At 39.3% G+C, this 21,839-nt stretch overlaps 1 protein-coding gene across 4 annotated transcripts in view; it reads left to right on the top strand.

The window, feature by feature from the left end:
- Window positions 1-21,839, top strand: part of nhsb (Nance-Horan syndrome b (congenital cataracts and dental anomalies)) — a 49,253-nt gene that overhangs the window by 15,911 nt on the left and 11,503 nt on the right. For all 4 annotated transcript variants that reach the window (XM_079339426.1, XM_079339428.1, XM_079339427.1 and 1 more), the window contains exon 2: window positions 21,597-21,749. In XM_079339426.1, the coding sequence (XP_079195552.1) occupies window positions 21,597-21,749 (153 nt within the window). The remainder of the gene's footprint in view (window positions 1-21,596; window positions 21,750-21,839) is intronic.

The raw sequence follows: 21,839 nt of genomic DNA, 5'->3' as shown, positions 1-21,839 counted from the left end.
ATTTAAAACTCAGGAAACACTAAAGACTGAAACTAAGAAATATAAGGAACTCAAAACCCTGAAATATAACACAAACCCAAACCATGACAAAATGTTGTGTATCAACTCATTGCTAAACTCTATAGATGCAAATGACTTGTATTCTGCTCCTCGTCTGTTTTTTGTTGTTGTATACAATAAATAACTATGTATAAATGTTGTTGTATTTAGGCTTTTGTTCTTTGGTGTTATCAGTGTTTGAATAGACCTATTAGTGCATGTACATTGCTGCAGTGCACTACATTACAGTACATGAGGAGGAGTCCAGCCTTCGTCAGACACCCTCTCTCTCCGCCCTTATGTTCTGTGTTACTTTACTGTCCTGTTACTGTAAAGAAAGACAAAGACTGACATCTTAAAGAACAACAACAAGCTACAACATGCCAGAACTGAAAGTGTCCACAACTGTCATAGTCTCCTAAAATGGCCTGATTCGTCTTCTTTTCTAATGTGACTCATAACAAATATCATTCAAATTCCAAAAACTTTATTTGTCCCCGGGGGGACAATTCAAGGGCACACATGTTGTTTATCTAGCAATACTAAAGGACGATATAAAGTGTCTATGTTTCTTTCTCCATTCGTTATTATGGCTTGACTCCATATACTTGGAGTGAAGTGAGGTTAGGTTCTTAAAGCCATGAAGATATTCCAGCAGGGCTGAGGTTTTAAAGCCTTTGAACAGATTTAGACAGTAAATACCTTGCTTAGCTCCACAGTAAACAGATAGATTGGATCGGGCCGACACTGATCTCGTTATGTTGTGTCCTTTTGTAGGAGAAGCAGGATTGAGAGCAGGATTGACTTTGGAGCTCGTTAATGGAGCTCCATGAAAGCTGGCTGTGTCACATCGACTTGTGAGACGTGGCATTAAGTATTTTATACTGCACATGTTTGAACTCAGATGGTTGTTGTTATTTAGGTGTTTGAGGTTGATTAGTTTTAATATTCACAAGTTACCAGCTGCCTTCAATGAGAAAAGCTTAAATTCATTTAAATAGGACCTTTTTTTTTCCTGTAGCAAATTTCCTCATAGATTCATAGACAGACATGTTCATGAGTCTGTAAGTGTGTGTGTGTGGGGGGGGTTTATATGTATTGCAAAGACGCTTTTAGCATCTTCCTCATCGTCTTTTATTAAACAGAATTCATTCTCTCAAATCTGACTGAAGTGTAAAAAAAGAAGATCCACTTTTAAAAAAGTGAGCACTGCATGAAATCTCCAGAACAGATGATTATGATTGTTTTGTATCCCATTAGTGGCACCATGTACTCATAGCCTCTTTATGTCTCTTGAGTGGATCAGATCAGATCTCGGTAAAACTCAATAAAAGATGATTCCAAGAAGCAGCCGAGACAAATAGAAATCTAATGCCATTCTAGCCAGATGTTTGGGGGTGTAATTACATCTGTCTCTCCAGGATGCACGTTCATCTTCATGCTCTCATGGTGTAACTACATCAAGACTGTAAGAAGTCTGTGTAAAAAGCCACTCAATGTCTAATTCATCACAATGCATCCACGGTCTGTCTTCCCTCCTTACGGCCAAAGTTATTCAAGACTTTAACTCTACGTGTTAAGAAACAGATAAAGACGATACATCGAGAGGGAAGTGAAGGCCACGCTGACCTGAGCAGCCTTTGTCTTTGATTTAATACTTTCAATACAGGCCAGAAGGGGCTGAAGATTCACTTATTCATCCCAACAACCCAGAGCTGAAACTTTATTACTTTTACCAATATTGACATTGCACAAGTAGAATATCAGGTCACCACTGCAACTGGACATTTTCTTCTGTGAATGTTATGGCTGTAGCCTAAAACAAAGATCTGCAGGACTTTGTGTCTACTCATGTCAGTCCTCTTGACCATCGTTGACTTAGACTTAGACTTAGACTTAGACTAAACTTTATTGATCCTTTGGGATGACTCCCTCAGGAAATTTAAGGTTCCAGCAGCATATACAATAAGAGTAAAAAATAAAGATAAAAATGTAACACAAAATACAAAAATGTATTGTAAGTAACAATATACAGAATAATATAGCACCAATAATAGAACACTCTTCCATTGGAAGGAATATACCAGAAATATGCATGGAGGAAGCAAAATATAGCAAAAAAGGCAATGATTATTGTTGCGATTATTGCACTTGGTTGAGATTATTATTGCACATACGAGTAAAAAGTGTCCATGTGTTATTGCACAGTGAGGGTAGAAGGAAAGAAAGAAAGAAAGAAGGACGCTCCAACTCCTACCCCTCTGTCCCGTGTGCTCTTGTTCTGAAGCGTTCAATATCAAGCTATGTTTCAATCTAAACTCAGGTAGAAAAGGACCAAAATGTTGGCAGCACAATCAGACAGATAATATTCCTTAGTGCTAGAATTCTCCTTTTAAAACCAGAGGCCTACCGGTACATATCCCACAATGCAACTAAACCCAGAGCAGTCCAGTTGGAGCTTTTGGTGTGCTATGCTGTTAGCACCATAGTAAGAATGTAAACATTTGGCCTCACGCTGAGATGAGGAGGGGGTTACAGGGGTCGGGTTATCTCACTCTGTCTGCACACCCTAATCTCATTTTCATCATTTGTAAACTTGTAGTTTTTAATTGAACAGCTTGCTCAAGACTCACAAAAGCAGTGATCCAAATGTAAAAAAAAAAAAAAAAAAGCAGACTTATTTCCAATAAAACAGTGTGAAATCTTTGTAGATCCTTAGAGTAGTAAATTCAATTGAGAGACAACTATAGAAGAACCTCAGATGTGCTCGCTTAACCGACCGTGCACTTTGTTTTGTTAAACTCTTAAAGACTTTCAAAGCTGTGTTATGACCCCTTGTAGCAGCCAGCTTAATTCCTCAACATTATGAATACTCTCACATGGACACACATTTTACTCTCCTGACATCCAGCTGAACTCCAAGGAGATTAAATGCAAGTTAAATCCCCCGGTGGGGTTTAAAAATCTGTGTTTGGATCCCCAATTCCTTCAAAGCTGTCAGAGTCGATTCGGGAGGTGATTATCTGTGCAGCCATCCTCTGCCCCTCTCTCGCTCTCTCTCTGCCCCCCCCCCCCCCCCCCCCCCCCAAACTGTTACCTTTGTCATCATCTGTAGAGGACCTGTTCATTTCACAAAACAGAAAAACTTTCAAAACTTCACTCAGATCAAGCCAGGATGAGTAATTCATTAAAAATGTAAGACATTAAAAAGGTGTTAAAGATTCTTGGACTGCTTTTTTCTCTGTCAGAGATTCTCCACTGTTCAAAGAGCTTTCTTAACATCGTCTCTCTCTCTGGACTTCTGAGACACAGAAAGACATCTTTTTTCTTCTCAAGTTAGTTAGCTCTGCAGCCTTTCCTTTGCAACTTTAATCTTACTCGACACATGTGTATTACACTATCAGAGGCGCTGCTTGTCAACAGGTAAGGCAGGCAACCGCTTGGGGCCCCAGGCCAAAAGGGGGCCCCCAGAGGGTTTACAGCAAAGCAGGCACTCAAAATGAGCACATTTTGCATTGACAATAGGAAACCTCCCCACCTGACAGCACCCACTCTGGTTTAAGTGTTGCATGCTTTATTTATGTAAAAAAAAAAAAAAAAAGAAAAAAAAAGTTTTTTCAATGAAAGGAAAGTGAAGAGGATTTATGTATCTGGGACTGAAAACAGAGGAAAAGGCTTCTGAATACTGGCAGACATGATGGCGATGTCGCTGGTTGGAGGGGCCCCGAATGACTTTTTGCCTGAGGTACTAATGGAGTGTGTTATATAATCACAACTGCTAGCTTGGGGAAGAGCTACAGAAAGCCGTGTATTAGATTTACAAAAAATGTTCTATGGAAGAAACGACTCCAGTAAACGTTCACACAGTATATCCTGTGGCCCAACAATGAAATGAGGGTGTTTGTGGGAAGATAAAGAAAGATAGAGATAAAGATAAAGAAAGGAAATAGAAGGGAAGGAATCTGTGACTATTAAGTGTGTGTGTGTGTGTGTGTGTGTGTGTGGGTGTGTGTGTGTTAGACAGTGAAGGACAGAGTATGTTATGTGTGTGAGGGCCCAGTGTGTAAGAGAAGAGCAATAAGGATGAGCTGATTCAAAGAAACTCACTCTCACTGTCACATTGGGCAGACTACAGCATCACATGAAAACACACACACACACACACACACACACACATTAGTCTTCTGTGCTCTCTGTTTTTTTTTTGGATTCTGTATTTTGTTTAATTAATACATTAAATGTGACTCTACAGCTAATAGCAGAAGCTTAGCATTAGAAACAGAGGAAACAGCTAACTCTGTTCAGTAACTCTTTATCATAGAATTGTAAACTAAGAGTGTTCAATAGTAACAAAGACTTAACACAGAATCTAAATGTGAATCAGCCTTTTTCTGAAGTAGAGTCAGTTTTAGGGAATGAAGTCATCATAACTTTACACTTCTTTGTTAAATAAGAAACAGACACACTCTGTGTGATAAATCAAATCATCAAACATCAAATTATTCAAATATAATGATGATGATTATATCAAAATATTTGAGTGTCTTGAGCAGTGTTGGGTGTAACACGTTTAGGATAGGAGTTGTTTTTGTTTACTAGTCGTGCATCCCATTACTTTTCAAATTCAAGAACTCCAGAACAATTAGAGAAATGTACAAGGAGCTGAAAATACGTGGATGAGGGTTTATTAAAGTTAAAATTGGCGGCCGATAACTATCGTTGATAATCATTCAAAAGACTCTTCCCCCTGTGCCACAGCCGCCCCATGTGTAGAACAGTCATTCTAATGTTCTGATTCTGATGTTAGGGCTTTGTTACTGATGACATGCTGCCTATATTGACTTTTGAGTATGTTGCCTTCAGAGAATGAATGACCACCATGTTCATTTGAGAGTTGTTTCACCCCACACTGCCACAGCAACACTAAATACTGTACATTCACAGTACTGAAGCACAAGTGACTTTCCTGAGTAGATAACTAAAATATAATTCAGTTAATCCATATTTTGGTTACTGTAACAAGTTACTCATTTTCAGTAAGTCGTTGAACACTGGTTAGAACTGTCTATAGATTTGATGCTAAGCTCTGTTAACCAGCTGACTTGAGCCTAATATAAAACCATCACAGTGTTTGTTTGCAACAAATTCTGCGTCTGTTTTATGAGATAACAAAAGTTACACATCAGTTTCTGATTTTGCATAGACTTATATTTACTTTTGTATTTATATTAGAAGTGACTGCTGTCATTGCCACAGAGATGTGTTGTATGAAATTAAATGGGTTGGATCTGCAGAGAAAACTTCATATATTTTAAAACATTTCCCCTACACTTGACTCTGTACGGCTGCAGCTCACAATGATCAAGTAACTAAGTTCATTCAGAAAGAACCGCGTCAAACACACACGCAGGTTCACAGGCTTGTGAGCAGAGGTGAACATGTTATATTTAATACAATGCCAGTGTGATGGAAGAATGTATTGAGGTTGTTGTCTTTGTTTTGCATCAGCTCCTGGGAGAAGAATTCAAAAAGGGGGAAGGGAAGATATAAGATAAAAGAGGCAGGAATTTTAGTTGGAGGGATTTATCTTTTCTTTCAAACACGCGCAGAAAATCTATAAATTACAAGAAAAAGCACACATTCATTTTATGGGCCCTGGCATATATATACTCTCTCTCTCTCTCTCTCTCTCTCTCTCTCACACACACACACACACACACACACACACACACACACACACAGCTAAAGTGCGTGCCTCAGTGAGAGTACTCTATGTGCCTGCTCTCTTGGTCCTGGTGCCCTCATTGGTTCCCTGCCCAATCCGGCCATCCAATCACATCAGGCGGGGCGAGTTTGTGCATAGACTTGCAAATAATCTGTGCTTTTAAGATAACACCCAACAACCACCACCAACATCATCCCTGTTCCCGTTCCAGTTCTCCTTCTGTTGTCCTCCAAACAGGGATGAATTTAATGTACCTGCTACACCTATTGCTGACTTTATTTGTGTCCTTTCTTTTGTTATACTGTTAATTCATAGTCTTTCCACCAATCCTGAATTATTCTCCAACAATATTCTTTTTCTGTAGCGGTACAAAATGCATCTGTAAAAACTGTTGTTGTTTTCCTGAGCCTGTCATTTAGTAGAGTAGAGGCTTATAAAGCTGTAGTGAATTATTAAGCAGGGTGAATTATGGGGCTGAAGCGAGCAAGCGAAAAAGAGAGGGAGACAGAATGAGAGAGAGGAGAGAGAGAGAGGTCTGGACAAAAATAGGTCAACCTAGCAGTGGCAACCCAGGGAAGTAGAAATGATTCACTCTCTGAGGAGGAGCTTTAGTGTGTGTGTGTGTGTGTGTGTGTGTGTGTGTGTGTGTGTGTGTGTGTGTGTGTGTGTGTACTGAAGACTGTGTATTTGTCAGCAGCTCATGGAGAATGCTAATTTGTATCCTACAACAAAGCAATTTAAGAGGAAAGGTTCCCACCATACAGCATTAAAAAGCTTTAAACGTCAGCATACAAACAGCCAGGTATGTGCGGTGAGAAAAAAAAACCTACTCAGAAAAACTAACGAAAAAAATGAGAATCAACAAAGTAATCATTTTCAGTTTTCAAATGTCTTACCAACCCCAGCTGTAGAAAGTCACTCTTACAAGAACTTTACACACACACCATATACACACACACACAAACACACATTTGCAGTACTTTTACTTTTCTCCCCATTTTGTACTCCTTATTCTTTCATTACTTGTCTGACTGCTGTTTAACATGCTACATTTGAATGATGCCCATTAAAATAAGAACTCACATAGTTCAATGATAAATTAGGCAGTCCCTCCAGGAAGTCACGATGTTGCAGCAATTCACGCAAATTCAACCAATCCCTGCGATTTCTGGGCGACCTTGCAATTGTGTCCAATCACCACAAATAAAAAAAATAGTTTTCCCCACAACTTTCACCAATCCGAGTAGTCCCCTGCGAAAACAGTGAGCTATACGTCACCAAAGTTCAGTGACTACGGATCAAACATCGCAACATGCATTGCAATTTTTTGGGAAAAGCTGCCGCAAAGGCATAACAATCCCCCCAAAAGTCTGTGAATCCTGGAGGGACTGAAATCTAGGTAGTCCCAACCTTTTTCACTTTGAGAGAAAAAAGAGTAATCTGGATTAGACTGCGACAGTTACAAGTGGTCAGCACTTGTCCTCAGAGAGAGATTTCTGCCCTAAATTTCCCAGACAGTGTTTATAATGTTCAGTCCCGTAAGAGAATGAGTTAGCTTTTATTTCACAAGATAACAGTTGTAAAAAAAAAACAATGAATAGATGTATGAAGATCACTTGGTCAGAATTAAGGTGTGACCCTTGAAAAGGGATGACAGGTGTGTTGGGATCGCCTGCACTCATGTAACAAGCTTTACAAGTAGTAAAAACAGTTTTCAAACTTCAGCCATCAAATTCATTTTTATACCCAGTCAAATTCTTCAACATCAAACGTAAAAAGCACACATTTATGGATCAAAAATGGCACTTAGTCAATCCTCATGTAGGTAAAATGACTCACAACAATGATGTAGGTAAAATGATGTGTGTAAAATGTAGGTAAAATGACTCACTATATGACAGTCATGTAGCTAACATGATCAGGAGTTTATTTCATTTTTTTTCACCTATTTTATTTTTTTTTAATGCATCAAAATACTTAGTTAAATGTAACTGAAAAATGAATAGATTATATGTAAAAACAAATTACACTTTATAGGAAACTGTCAACAATTTCTCAGCTGCTGTTGTAGAAGTGAGCACATTTGCACTCATGAAATCCCAGCGACAGCCCACTTATCATTATACAGGTACATTATTTAAAAATATCTCTCATATACAAAGCAAACATTTCATTATTTTGTTTAATCCTGTCAGGCTGCTCAGTACAGGTCTCTATATATAATCTGCAGCTCCTATAGCTGATGTTCAAAACCCTACTCTTATACTGCAGCAGAGACAGACGAGTTCAGCAAGAGTTCAAGAAAAACTCAGTAGAAGTCCTTTTTTTAAAATGTTATTTCATCCTGTGATTTCACCCTTAGATCCAGCTTTTATTATCAGTAAAATTATTGAAAAAAGAGGACCACTCCTAAGGTCTTTAAGTCGTTCGCCCTGTCGAGAACAGATCCACCAGTTGTTACCAAACAGCTGAAAGCGTCACCGCCACGCTCTTCCACTGCCACCCCACCCTGTGTAAGGCCGAGTGTGTGGAGGGACACATTGTGTGTACCTTTGAAATGAAAAAAACACACACCCTTATCTGTTTTCTGTATACATGTCTGTGACGTGTGTGTGTGTGTGTGTGAAAGAGAGAGAGAGAGAGAGAGAGAGAGAGAGAGAGAGAGAGAAGTATGACCTACATTTGGCAAAGCTCATCGTATGAGCATGAAACTGCCTAACATCACCCCAGAGCTCCTCAGCACGGAGCCACGTGATTGGTTGCTTTTAGCTCCAGCCTGACAACAGCACTGGCATCACCCAGGGGGAGGGGGAGGGGAGAGGGAGAGAGAGAAAGAGGGAGTGAGCTGGAGAAAGAGGGGGACATAGGAAGGAGGCACATACGTTAAATCCAAAAGAATAAAAGTGGCGAGTGAATGAGTGGATAGACTGAGGAAAGAGACGGAGAGTGAGAGAGGGAGGTACACACTCCAGTTAGAGACAGTGATGCTCATTAAGGTGTGTGTGTCTGGATGTGTTTGCCCTTGAATAACAAGTGCACACACACACTTGAGTGCTCATAAACCCCACACACTTGTGCCCAAGACCGAATTGTCTCAACTGTAGTTGAAGACTGCCATACATTTGTCACAAACACTTATAATTCCTAGAGTATACATTTAAAGATAAAAATGCTTTTTTAACCACCATGAGACTCATTTTTCATCTTTTGCCAACAGTTTTAACATTTTTAACTTGTCCGATTATAGACTTAATCCTTGTAAGACTATTCTTACATCCATATTTCAATTACTCTTAGATGTACTATCTGTTAGATGCTAATGAAAATGTTAGCATGCTAACAAGCTTAATTAAGATGGTAAACGGTCTAGCACTTTATATACTTGCCTGACTTTACAATCATAGCTTTGTCATTATGATCAAGCTAGCAGACTGACATTAGCATTAAACTTTAAGCTATCCTTGTACATATGTAAAAAGAACTGATAGCATGACTGTATACTTTCACTCCTAACTGCATGAGATGCACATCGTTGTGTTTTTCTTCATGATGGATGGATGTCTTGAGCTGCTCGGTACGTCAACAGGCTGAGCTTGGATACAAAATACGTACCTTGAGTTTTTTCAAGCTAACTTCCATGAACCTGCAATTTATTTATAAATGGGTAAATAATAAGCAGGAAATCATTTCAGCCCACCTGCAGCACTGCAGCATTATCTGCAGTATATCTGGATAGAAATGAGTTCATGTTATCCATTCGTTATAAATATTGATGATGCAAAGCGTGCAGGGTTCTTTTACAGTTTCACTTGGTTAAGGTCGTTTTAGTGTTAATGGTCTTAAAGTTTACAGGGAAAGAACGTCAAGTGAGTCAATATAATATCACCCTAAGTGACAACAAATTGTGTGCACATGCTTGTGTGTTTGTGTGAAGGTTCTTAGAATGGTGTCTTTGGTCATGTGATCTGTCACAATAGAGCGGGGATTTATAGCATGACACCTCTTGAGTTGAGAAACAAACACACACACACACACACACACAAACTCCTTCGTCTGACTCCCTTTCTCTCTCTCTTTCCCTGCGATCCCCAGGCACAAGGCATTATGGGAATCACTCTGGCATGGCTCTCGCTCTTCACAGCTTTAATCTTTAAGTTGTTTCCATAGAAACGACTACGTTCACTCAGTTGATAACTGTTGGATGATTTCTAAAGCTATAGAAGAATGTCCTCACCCAGCTCAAACCTCCCCCACAAAACAACAACTGAGGAACATCTTAGTCACTGCGGGCTCATTGATCCATTCATTATAAATATTGATGATGCCAGGCGTGCAGGACCAAACTAACTGAGTCTTCCAAATTTTTATTGTATTTCTGGAGTGAGGATTTCAACATATAACTACAAATTACATCATCATGATTCTGGCGCTATACATCCTTAAATTGGGTTCACAGATTATAAAATGATTTCACCTGTAAAAAGGCAGGTACCATTATGCAGGTGATGTGTTTAATGAGGTGCAGTCCAGCTTGGGTTATTTCAGGTTGAGGTAGCAGCACCGCCCACCCCCCCCCATCAGGTACATCGTGTGAGGATTTCCTCAGTTGCCTTAGAAGTCCTCTTCCCTCCCTCTCTCTCTCTTTATATATTACTGTCTCTCTGAATATCTCCGATGTGACATACTGCACACACACACACACACACACACACACACACACACACACACACACACACACACACACATACCTCAGACACTGTTACTTACTACTAATTAAAACATAGATTTGAAAGGCTGGATTAAAAAAGAACAAACAATTAATAGAGTCAAGCACATGCAATAATTTGTATGTACCCGTTTACACACAGATACACAAACACGTATTCACACTCTGACCAGGGGTAAGAGTCGTCCTCAACACACAGGCACAGCAGGAGATCCCCCCTCCCTGCATATGTGCCGGTTTCCATGGAGACACGTAGTTAAAAATAACATGGGCGATGGCTTGTCTCGTGCCATTCCACCAACATGGCTGAAGTATTCACCAACACATAAAAACACACACACACACACACACACACACACTGGCACAGAAAAATGCTGGCAGAGAGTGTTTGACAAGCGTACAGGACAATATTACGACAGAAACACACACACACACAGACTGCCACCTTCATCGTTGGCATGATAATGGTGTGTTTCCCACCCTCCTGCCGTTGGTCTACAGTACACAGAGACAATCTAATATCAGTGATTATTCTGGAGTGTGAAACGGCTGCAGAATAATATATGACAATATGTGGTGTTAACTAAATTAACGGAAGATGTATATTTTTTGGGGGTGTATTTCTACAAATAAATACATGGTGAGTTCTGACATGTATGTGGGATGAATTCTATGCTTTTGTTTGTCGTTCATCAGGAACATGTTGACTCAACAGTGTCTCTTTAGACAGCATGGAGCGCTTTGGTACAGAAGAATAACACATCAGGTTTGGCCACAGAGGCTTATTTTGTTAGCTGGATTAATGCAATGCTGTGCATAAATTCATGCCATTTTCCATGTTTCCAAGACAATACACTATTCAGGTAAAACACACACACACACACACACACACAAGTGAATGCTGCTCCATTATTCTCTCCATATTTCCTTCCCTGATTACTGCCTCTTTAGGAACTATGCTGCAATATTGATGAGGTTTGGGGAAACACAGTAGCCTGAAAAAGTCTGAGCAAGGAGGAGAGGGCCTACAACAACATGAGATGTTAAAACATTTATCTACTGCTGCTGATGCTTTTCTCAACAGAAAAGTGTTTGGTGGGATTTCAAGTCCCTTTCGTACTGTTTTTATGCCTAGCAATGGAAAAAAAAATCGCCCTTTTGTCTGTGTGTTGAGGAACTGTTTGGGATTTAGGAAATACGCTTATTGGGTATCTTTCAGAAAGCTTTATGAAAGAATGGCACAGCTCTTGTGACTGTATGGTAATTATACTGCTAAAGCCAATATCTGATTAGCTTAGCGTAGCATAACATCTGGAAGAGGGCTGGGAATTGCAGGGTGGCAAACATAAAACAATTGTTAGGATTCGGGGGGTTTGGTCCAAAGTGAAAAGATTAACCTGCCCAATATGCTGAAGTGTTGTGGCAGGTTATGTTTGGAAAAGTGAAATGATTATTTTAGTCTTTTGCTACTCTCCAAAGATTGAACAAAAATGTGTTCATGTTATACTGACTGTCTCATTTCACTCTTAAAGAGAAGAGAGCAACGAAAGCAATCAACAATGAAGATGATTACTATGATATCTAACTGGGAGGGAGGTTTTACCATATGCAAGTTAAGTGGTAAATATATGGCAGCACCTAAAAATCTGCTGTGCAATTAAATGTGACTTTAACATACATTCAGGATTTTCTCCCGACTGAGTGTGGTGTTGGTGATTTGCCACTAAGGGGCAGCATGACAGCACTTTCACTGGAGTCTGTTAATATGAAGTAAACAATGTGTGCAGAGCCACAAAAAAATAATCCCTGGAACATTTAACCTGCTGTGTTGTTGTTGATATTTTCTCTGGCTTGTCCGGCTCACTGTGACGTGCTGAGGGCTATAAATAAGACTTTTAGCTTGTATTGTCAGACCTGGGATTCAAATGTAACAGAAGAGATGAAATCCTTTTAAAGACACAAAGACACTTATTGTGGCATGAATGTGGTGCAGGTCAGAGGGGTTCAACAGAAGGATTGAGAACAATAGTGCAGGTGTGCAGTCTGGGAAGGAAATGGGGGTACAATGATTTATTAATAGTGTGAGGACGGACGACAGAGACAAAATATAGAGAGCACAACAGAAGGCACAGAGAGAGACAGGATTATATTTACTGACACATAGTACTGTTCAGGCAACTTCTGCCATGGTTTATAAACCCAATATTATGTTAGATAACCATGAAATCTACAAGAAAAGTGTGTTTTAAGTGTCTTAAGAGATGAAACTGGAAGTGATTTGGCCTAAGCTCCTCTAGCGGGGCAAGCCATTAGTGTTCTATCCAAGGGTCTCAGGTTATGAGGCTCACATGGGGTTGAAAGGTCTGTGATCTGTCCTGACTCTTCATGGATCACTCAGTAACTGATAAACAACCCCAGGGACGATAAGCTATTAAAGACCTCCCAGTAGACCTGTTTAGAGAAAGAGCTGTAATTTATTGAGGCAAATGGCGGGTCAGATAAGTACGATATATTTGAAACTTTTTCCTGTTGGTGCTGATGTTCACCGCGGTGAGGCGTGGGCAGACACGTGGTGGACATGTGTGTCTGAAAATGTGTTGTGTGTGTCCGAGTCGTCACCGGCAGCGGCGGGAGGCTGAAAGCTCCTCGAGCATTCTGCCAACTCCACCAGCTCTTCTCCAAAGTCAGTGAACGGCCAGAGCTCCAGATTACAGCAGATTACCGGGCAGGGTGCTCATACACTCACCCTGTCTCCATCTCTGTTTGTGTGTGAGTCATGCTGTTTATTTCACAACCACACGGGAATGTTGTCTCCTCATGATCAGTGTAGAAAAACCCTTTTTTAGAAGAGGACACTGGCAGATTAAAAAAATAATAATAACTTTTAAGATTTTCAAATTATTGCCTGAAATCTACAGCTTCTACTGTAATGTTTTAAAAAGCATCGATATTTTATTTCTGTGATAAAAAATAAGGCTTTAAATCCCAACTACAGTCAGATGTTCTGTCTTTATCACACTCACCCTTAGATCATCACTCTTTGGGGGATGCAATTGAAGGATCGAACACGTGATACATATTCCCAGCATGAGGTGGATTAATACATTAATACTTTGTGGCTGCAGCCCCCCACCCTCCCTCAACATATTACTGCATCATAAAGAGATTACAGTCAGGGACAGGCCATGCCCAGGCAGGACCCTACCATCTGACACTGGCAGACGGGGGGGAACTCTCAGAGACGGGAGGAAATATGTTTGAGTTTGTGATGATGCGTAAGTGGCCAAATCCTTGTGACTGAAAAGAAGCCCTCAATTTGACCAAATTGAAATGTCTGAATACCATACAGACAAAAAAAACTCTTTGCAGTGTCACGTTGGGTCATCGAAAGAGAGCAGCGAGCAGGGACAGCAGGTGGGTGGGTGAGGAGTAAAAGGGGGAGGGTCTGTGTCTGCAGATGTTGCCTGTCTGAATGCAGGACTTGATTTTTTTTTTTTAGAAAGGTTTGCAGGACTCATTAAGTCAGGGTTATCAAGGGATACATGATCAGGAGTCTACAGGAGGAAAGAAGGAGCAACACAGATAGGCCAAAAAGAAGAGAGAGTAGAGAGCTGCTCACCATGGCTTTGGCCTGTCTTGGTCTAGGCTGCACCCCGGTGCGAACCAAAGGTATGTCACTAACAACACATTGTTCTTGTTATCATTGTTTATTATGGGTAACTGCTAGTTTTTTAAGCCAACAATGTTACTGTAGTGACACTGTTACACTGTAGTATCGTTAAATCATCAGCTCTTTAATCTGCCATACAAACGTTTCCGTTCTGACACTGTGCAATCACACCTGTCTATCTGGGCATTGTTTATGTAAATAGCACTGTTTAGGCTGTTGAAACTAAAAATGTGCATCAAGATTTTCCAATTGTTTTTAAACTTAAGCAACATAAAAGGCTGATTTAAAATAATATATATTTAGTGTAAGATAATAACGTCCTCTGCAATGTTTACATTTAATTGAACAGCGCAAACATAAAAGTAGCTGTTAGTATTTCTTTAATGCAAAAACTCTTGGCACCACTGAGTCATGTCATAGTATCTGTTCTTGTGGTTTGTCTCCTGATAGTAAACAACATTTAATTGGGGTTGGTGGCCAAAGAAACACAGATGGCTTTCCTTTATTTGATGCCTTCTTGACCAAATCATTGGTTGAATATGCAAAACATGAAGAAATAAATTGGGAGATTAATCAGTGAAGAAAGTAAACGTTACTTACAGACCTGTACCCATCTTACATCTTCCATAAAGGAACATTGAAGCCATTTTCACATTCACTCTGGAAAATATCTAGATAGTTTTGGGAGGACTGCCCTGGAGATTCTCACTGCCTTGCTGTTCATATGCTCCTTACAGCTGGAGACTATTCCTGTCAGACGGGAGGGGGCGGTGGGGAGTCTCCTTAACTAAGACGTAATAAAAAAACAAAACAATGTGGAAGTAGTATCAGCTACACAACGCTATATTTGCCTTTATATCAATGCTATGTGTAGTCCAATGGACTGACAACATCAACCAATGAGCAGAGAACAACATACTGATCAACAGAAAACATAATGCAGCTGTTTTATTACGTGCATGGAGATCATAGTGGTCGCATGCAGACACTCTATGCACCATGCAGCAGTCACAGTATAGAAACGTCACTACCCCTCCGATTGGCTCGAGATGAATTCTTTGGAAAATATCCTTCTGCGTCCTCACATCAGCCTACTTGGACTTGGTGCAGAAAAATACTAGGGGTCTAGCGGGAGGAACTCTGGGTAAAGTCAGAGCTAAAGTCAGAGAGTTCACATACACAGCTCCTCAAGAAAATATCAGGAGTTGTTCAGGAGATTTCTGCAAGAGGGAAAGACCTTGAAGAAATAAGCTCATAGAGGCAGGTGACTATATGAAAAACAGCTGAAGTGCTGCAATAGTATAAATACATTGTAGTCTGTGGTAAAGAAAAAAAAAAACAAGAAAAAACACTAATCCATTTTTAAAATTAATATTACAACTGTTGATGGAAGGAGTTGGTGCTTGATGTGGTTATTGAGTTGATGTAGATCCACTACCAGTGCTCAGTTTTCAGTGCTCAGTTTTCCTCTGCAGAACTGGCCAGCTAGAGTATCTTATATAACAGCTGTCTACTACAAGATTCTGCAGCTACTGCCATAGGGAGTGTGTTGCCTGACCCAGATACACTCTAATACATTCTCTACTAATGACTTACATTCACTCACATCTGGACCAGAGAAGGGGGGGGGGGGGGGGGGGGGGGCATGATATATCAGAAAGAGTCATGTGAAAGAAGTGATGTGTAGTTTCAGTGTCTTTTTTTTAAATCAAAATGAAACAGATGATTGTGCATATAGCTATAATCCCCCACCCTTTTTTATAAGCATAGCTTTTTCTTTTATTCTGTAGTGAATTATGTGCTTAAAAAAGAGCAGGGCTGTTCACTTGCAAACAGTGTCATGACACAGACTTCATTGTTTTATGTTCTATTCTAAATATCGTTGACAATGTCTTCTCTTTGTCATTTAACTTCTCCGTTTCCTTCTTAATATTGTTCTTCACCAAATGTTTGAGGATCACAGAAACCATGCACCCTATCAACACAGCCTTTATATGACAACTCACAAATGGTAGGTCAAAAGACAGTAATATTCCTGATAGATGGGGAAATTGTGGCTGTTGTGGTTGTTGAATCCTCACATACTGACGGCCCACCTGCAGTCCATCAGTGTGTGTCCTTCTGTGTTGTAAATGGACATGTATGATACAAAGTCATGCACGCCTAACGAATGAGAAAATGTGTATTTTTTTAAGTATACAACATAAATAGATATATAATGTGGTTTTACCTCTTGAGTTGCAAATGAGAATATGTTTCAAGTGTCAAAAAAGGACTTTAGAGAATCAGCCGACAAAAGGCTAAATCTGACCAACCAGGTTCGATAGGGGTTAGGGTTCGATGCAAATCGTTAGCCAAGGACACCACTAGTTTATACACTTGAAATAAAGTGTACATTTCTATTGCAACCCCAAAAGACATCCAGAGGTGTACTGAGTAGGTCCCAATAAAAAATGACTGAGGTCGGTGTGGTATAAAAAAAAAAAGCAGCGTGAAAGACAATTACAAACACCCGCTTTTTTACCTTGAAGTATAAATTAGTTTTGGATTATATTGATTGGAAAGTTGCAGAAATTGTCTGATGATTCTCCTTCTGCCTGTCCGAGTTTTCTTGCACCATTTGCTACCCCAACCAAAGTATCTGTCTGTAAACTTTGACAAGAATTACAATTGTAGTTAATATTCTTCTGTAGTTCAGTTGATGTGTCTCATTCAAACCTGTTTTGTAAATCAACATGTCGCGCAATACAAGTGTCTTTCCTTCAGTGTGCATTCTCTCTAATACATGCAGAAACACATGCAGAAGCACATGGAGAGGCACACACACTCACATGCTCTTAAGCAACAGAGTTGGATTATAATACATTTTATACGTAAATCAAATAATGACCAGTAGTCAATAAGGTGCAGAGCCTCTCATTACAAGCAGGGTTCACTTGAACATGCTAGTTTTCACACATTTTCAGTTTAAACAGTGCAGCTTTTAATGCATTCTAACTGTATCTATCACGAATGCTTCTGCTTTTCTTGCCTTTACAGAAGCGACTGTCACACCAGATACTACTCAGCCAATCAAATGCTTTACTCAGACCAGTAAATCTTATGAGATGAGGCCCTTCATCTAAGGTTTTTTTAAAGAGCAATTCCAAACTTCATCAACGTTTATTCACAAGTTTAGCGTGTAAAGATTGTGATTGAATAAATGTCTTATCTGGACCAGCTTTAGAGAAATTAGACCCTGTGAATGGCTTAATTTCTATCTTCTCTGTATAGCTCTACGATCATTTACCACACAGTGTCTTCTGCCCTCTTTTTTACACTACCTCCTCTCTTATCCTCTCTTGGTGCTTTTGGCATGCAAGTCCTGATGATGACACTGCAAGCTGCTGACACTGCACCTGCAGATTTCAGGAGGAGGGGAAGCAGAGATGCAGGAACACAATAAGAAGCTGAGAGATGATGGGTAAAAGACAGAAAGAGAGCAAGAGAGGCAGAGTGTGCTTTAGATGAGTTTATATAAGTGCTGTGTATAAGTGTATGTAAGCCAGGTTTTAGATGGTCTTAAATGGTAGCGATGGGCAACACCCAACGAAAGATGCACATCAAAAACAAACGGTGCAGGCCAGCAAGAGCGAGGCAGGAGCAGAACATGGCAGGTAGGGAAAGTGGAAGATGCGGCATAGAATTTGTTGTTTGCATGTCATTTGGAGAATTTTTTTTTTCTGTTGCATTCTCAAAGATAATATTATGAACTTTGAATCTGGTGTTGCATTATTCATGTCTTGCTCAGTCTTTTCAGACTTGACTTGTGGCTCGAGGGAAGGTTAGCGAGGTGTTGAGCTGAGTAGTCTACAGTGCTAGATCTTGTGTATATTACTTTAAGTTTAAGTCTATGATCTGTTTTGCTTGCTCAGCAAAGATGAGATCTCAATATGTTGATGTCCTTTTGCTATTTTAGTTGAAATTCAAGCTTCAACGTGACAAATGATTTTTATGCGAAACCCGTCTATAAAAGGCTGTTTTCACATTTATCTGTGAAAAAAGAAAATTCCTTCACAGCCCACTTTAAAGTTAACTTAAGGGGTCTAACTCGTAATGTGATCAGAGTGATTTTAGAGCAAAGTTTGATGTGAAAACATGATGCCTCTAGCTAAACATAAACCCTCACCCTAACTGAGAATGTCAAAAATGATATACTTCTGAAAGGAACATTTGTTAAGTCATACATTCTAGATATTTCTTTGCTGGAGAAGATTTCAGAAGATTTCTAATTCATGTGTTGAATGTAGAAAGTGTTTCGACATTCCAATGTTTTTCATCACCTGCCAATCTCACATGAAAAACACCTGATTATAAAAGTGGATCATTCCATTCCTGCTATGTGAGGGTATTAAACTTGTAATTTGACATAGATTTTTCTGGTTTTTCTTGCTCTCCAATAAATCATGACTCAGAGCCTATCTATGTAGACAAATCTAGACTTTTAATGCAATTATGAAAAATTACATCACTGACAGTAATTAATAACTCATGTGCTCTGAAAAAGCAACAAAAAAAATCTGTCATCAGTAGCAGTTGTAAACATAAAAACTTCGATCAATATCGGCATTCGGCCATGTTTCATAAACCAATCAAGCCTCTCTACTCCATGCATGCAAGAGCCCACACTCAAAGCGTAAGCTAAAATCCGCTTTTGGACCAGTGGTGCTAGTGCATGTAAGGGAGGGGCGTGGTTTTTGAGGGAGCACAGAGGGGAGGGAGTGAGTGAATACGGAGAACAGAGAGGATGCTACTTTCAAAATCATGCTAGTTTTCGAAAATTACCTACCCTGCATTTAAGCTATGATCCTTCTGATCAGCTAAGAAATAAAAGACAATATCTTATAGCTGCTTTAAGTTTAAAATATTCCTTTTCTATAAAGAAATAGAGCATAAAGCAGCAGAGAATATCAAGCTGAGTAAAGAACAATCTGATGTAAGGATGAGAGGTCAGCTTTATAGGTAGTAGTATAAATGAAAGAGAAAAGAATAAAAAAGGACAAGATGATGACGAGAACGATCAGGAGAAAATGTGGGCTGAGAGGCGGAAAAGTCATAGTTATAACTCCACTAATTTAACTGTGATACATCATCAAGTTATACAACAACCAAAAATAAAATGGTATTTTTATGTAAATTTTGAAGCTCTGTCATTTAAATGGGCCAACCAACTCAATGCAGCTTGACATGTGGACATTCTGATTCTGATCACTCTGGCTTTGTGAGAAAGTGAAAATAATTCCCAGTAATTTTACTGTTAAAACAGTAAAATGCATCTTAAATATATTTCATGTTTTTGGTCTTTTCTTTTACAAATAGTTTGCGAAGACATATGAGCTGGCATCTTTTGATATCTTGTAATTATTTATTGGTAATTGATTAGACAATGATTATATTTGTGACACTACTATGGACAGGAGCTGTGCAGCATGTTCCGGTCTAATAAGCTGGCTGCATGCTTCTATCTGATGAGAGTGTGCTGATTTAATTTCAGGTGAATAAAAGTCTTGATGAGCAATGAAAGGTTGCCTGGCGACTGATGTAGTGTTGCTTTCAAGGACAAAATTGCACTTTGAATTCTGAGTTGAAAGAGGGGAAATGGGATCCATAATGAAATCTAAAGGGGCTCTGAGAGATGCACGATCATAGTCCTTTCTCTCTCTCATCTGTCAGATTTGTAACATTTTTCATTAAAGCTTTGTGTGTTCTAAAACAATAAGTTTGTATGGGATAAATATGGAGTTCTGTGAGGATTGCTCTGTTGGTGTATGCAGAGCTGCATTGGGTTGGTGTGTTTAGATGCCACCTGCTGGGGTGTCACAGTTTTGTCTCACGCTTTAATGAACATAATACAACGTCTCATTTCAATGTAACTGGTGTAGGTTTTCTGTGTATTAACTTTATTTACGTTCTAATTGTTGGTATGGTTTGTTGTCATGTGTTGACTGGTTTAGGTGTGAGGCCTCGTATGGGTTGGTAAATTGTAACGCCGCCTAGCTTGGATCATTGTTGTGTCTTACTCCTGTTTTCTCTGTGATGCTGTAGGAAAGACTATAAGAACTAAACATGTAGTGTTGGCCTACACATCCAATCTTTTTTTAGAACAACAAGAGAGTGTATTTCTTTTTTTTAATATAGAAAGATAATCAGTTTTAAGCATTAAGTCTTAATTGTTAAATTGGCAACACAGGCTGCATAGCAACCATAGACATCTGGGAGCTGAGAAAAGTTGAAAGATATACATGTAGTTTGTGACGCTCAAAGTGGTTATGGGACTGAATACTTTTTTTGCAAGTGCTCTAAAGCACACGTGAGTTCATGCATCACTCCCTCAAATCTCTAGTAGAAAGATTTTAAATAACCTTTTTCAATTATTACTTCATTTATTAAAAATGTTTGTTGTTCCGATCAACAGGTACTCTTTAGCCACGGTACTGGATGGTCTATGAGGCTGGGGGGAACATTTGTTTAAAATGTAGTCTGCTGTGCAACGCAGTTGAGTTAGTAGGATGTATAGTGAGCAGAAAGAAGGGGGGTTCATCGACTGTAAGTCGGCGTGTTAGTGAATAGGCATGTATCTGTTAAATAAAGGAAGTTCATTTCATTGAGTTCTTTGATTGAATGACAAAAAATGTTTGATAAACAGGAAAATCTCACTAGACCTCTAAAACACTCGAACATTAAATAAGAAGTACTTATTACTAGGAGTGGGACTTTAACACGTTATTACGATTAATTAATTACAAGAAAATAACCCGTTAAATTTTTTAACGCATCACAGTTTGCCTCATAAACAGCACGGAACTATTTGTCATTGCTATGCACTAGCTTATCACTAGCTTCGTGCTAGCTTTTCCTTAGCTTCGCCACAAGTACAAACAAGAAGCGTTTGCAGCCTAAACTCGACCAAATGACTGGCTTCAGGACCAAAATTAATAATTCAACGTCTCATAAACTTACAAATTCACTCACTAAATTGATTGCTCTGGACTGTAGCCACTTTTAGTGGTAGAAGAAAAGGGGTTCGAAAATGTGCTACAGATGGCAACATGTGATCCAACTTTCAAGCTGCTGTGCAGAAAAACTATTTCAAACAAGCTCTAACAGCTTTATAAAACTGAGAAGCAAGTAAAATTGCATGCATTGCATTCATTCATCCACCAAAATCCATTTAGATTGAGAAGTGTTGCTTTTAAGGGCAAATATTATGTCTATAATAATATCACCTAAAATGCGATTAATTCCAATGAATTAATTACAAAAAAAACCTGAGTAAATTAGTTAAAAATGTTTTAATCAAATCCCACCCCTAGTTATTACATAACCAAAGTTATCAACTACTTTGTACACAGACATGTCATAATTAATCAATATGTTCTGTCTCTCTCTCCTCTTAGCCGTGTCAAACCTGGATATAGAGAGCAAGCTATCTGTTCACTATCAGGCTCCATGGCACCAGCAACACAACGTGTTTCATCCCTGTACCCGACCACCATGTTTGGAGGAGCTGCACAGAAGCGCTCAGCTCAGCCTCAGAGCCCTGCATCGAGGTGAGGGAAGCAGATCCAGTCTGCACACGCATTTTATTATCTACAAGTATAGCATTGGCTGTGATTTTTCATGAGTGGCCTGTTTTTCAT

The sequence above is a fragment of the Symphodus melops genome (assembly GCF_947650265.1).
Source record: "Symphodus melops genome assembly, chromosome: 3".
Taxonomy (NCBI): Eukaryota; Metazoa; Chordata; class Actinopteri; order Labriformes; family Labridae; genus Symphodus; species Symphodus melops.
The sequence above is the reverse complement of the archived record's forward strand: the minus strand, read 5'-3'. Positions and strand labels throughout refer to the sequence as shown.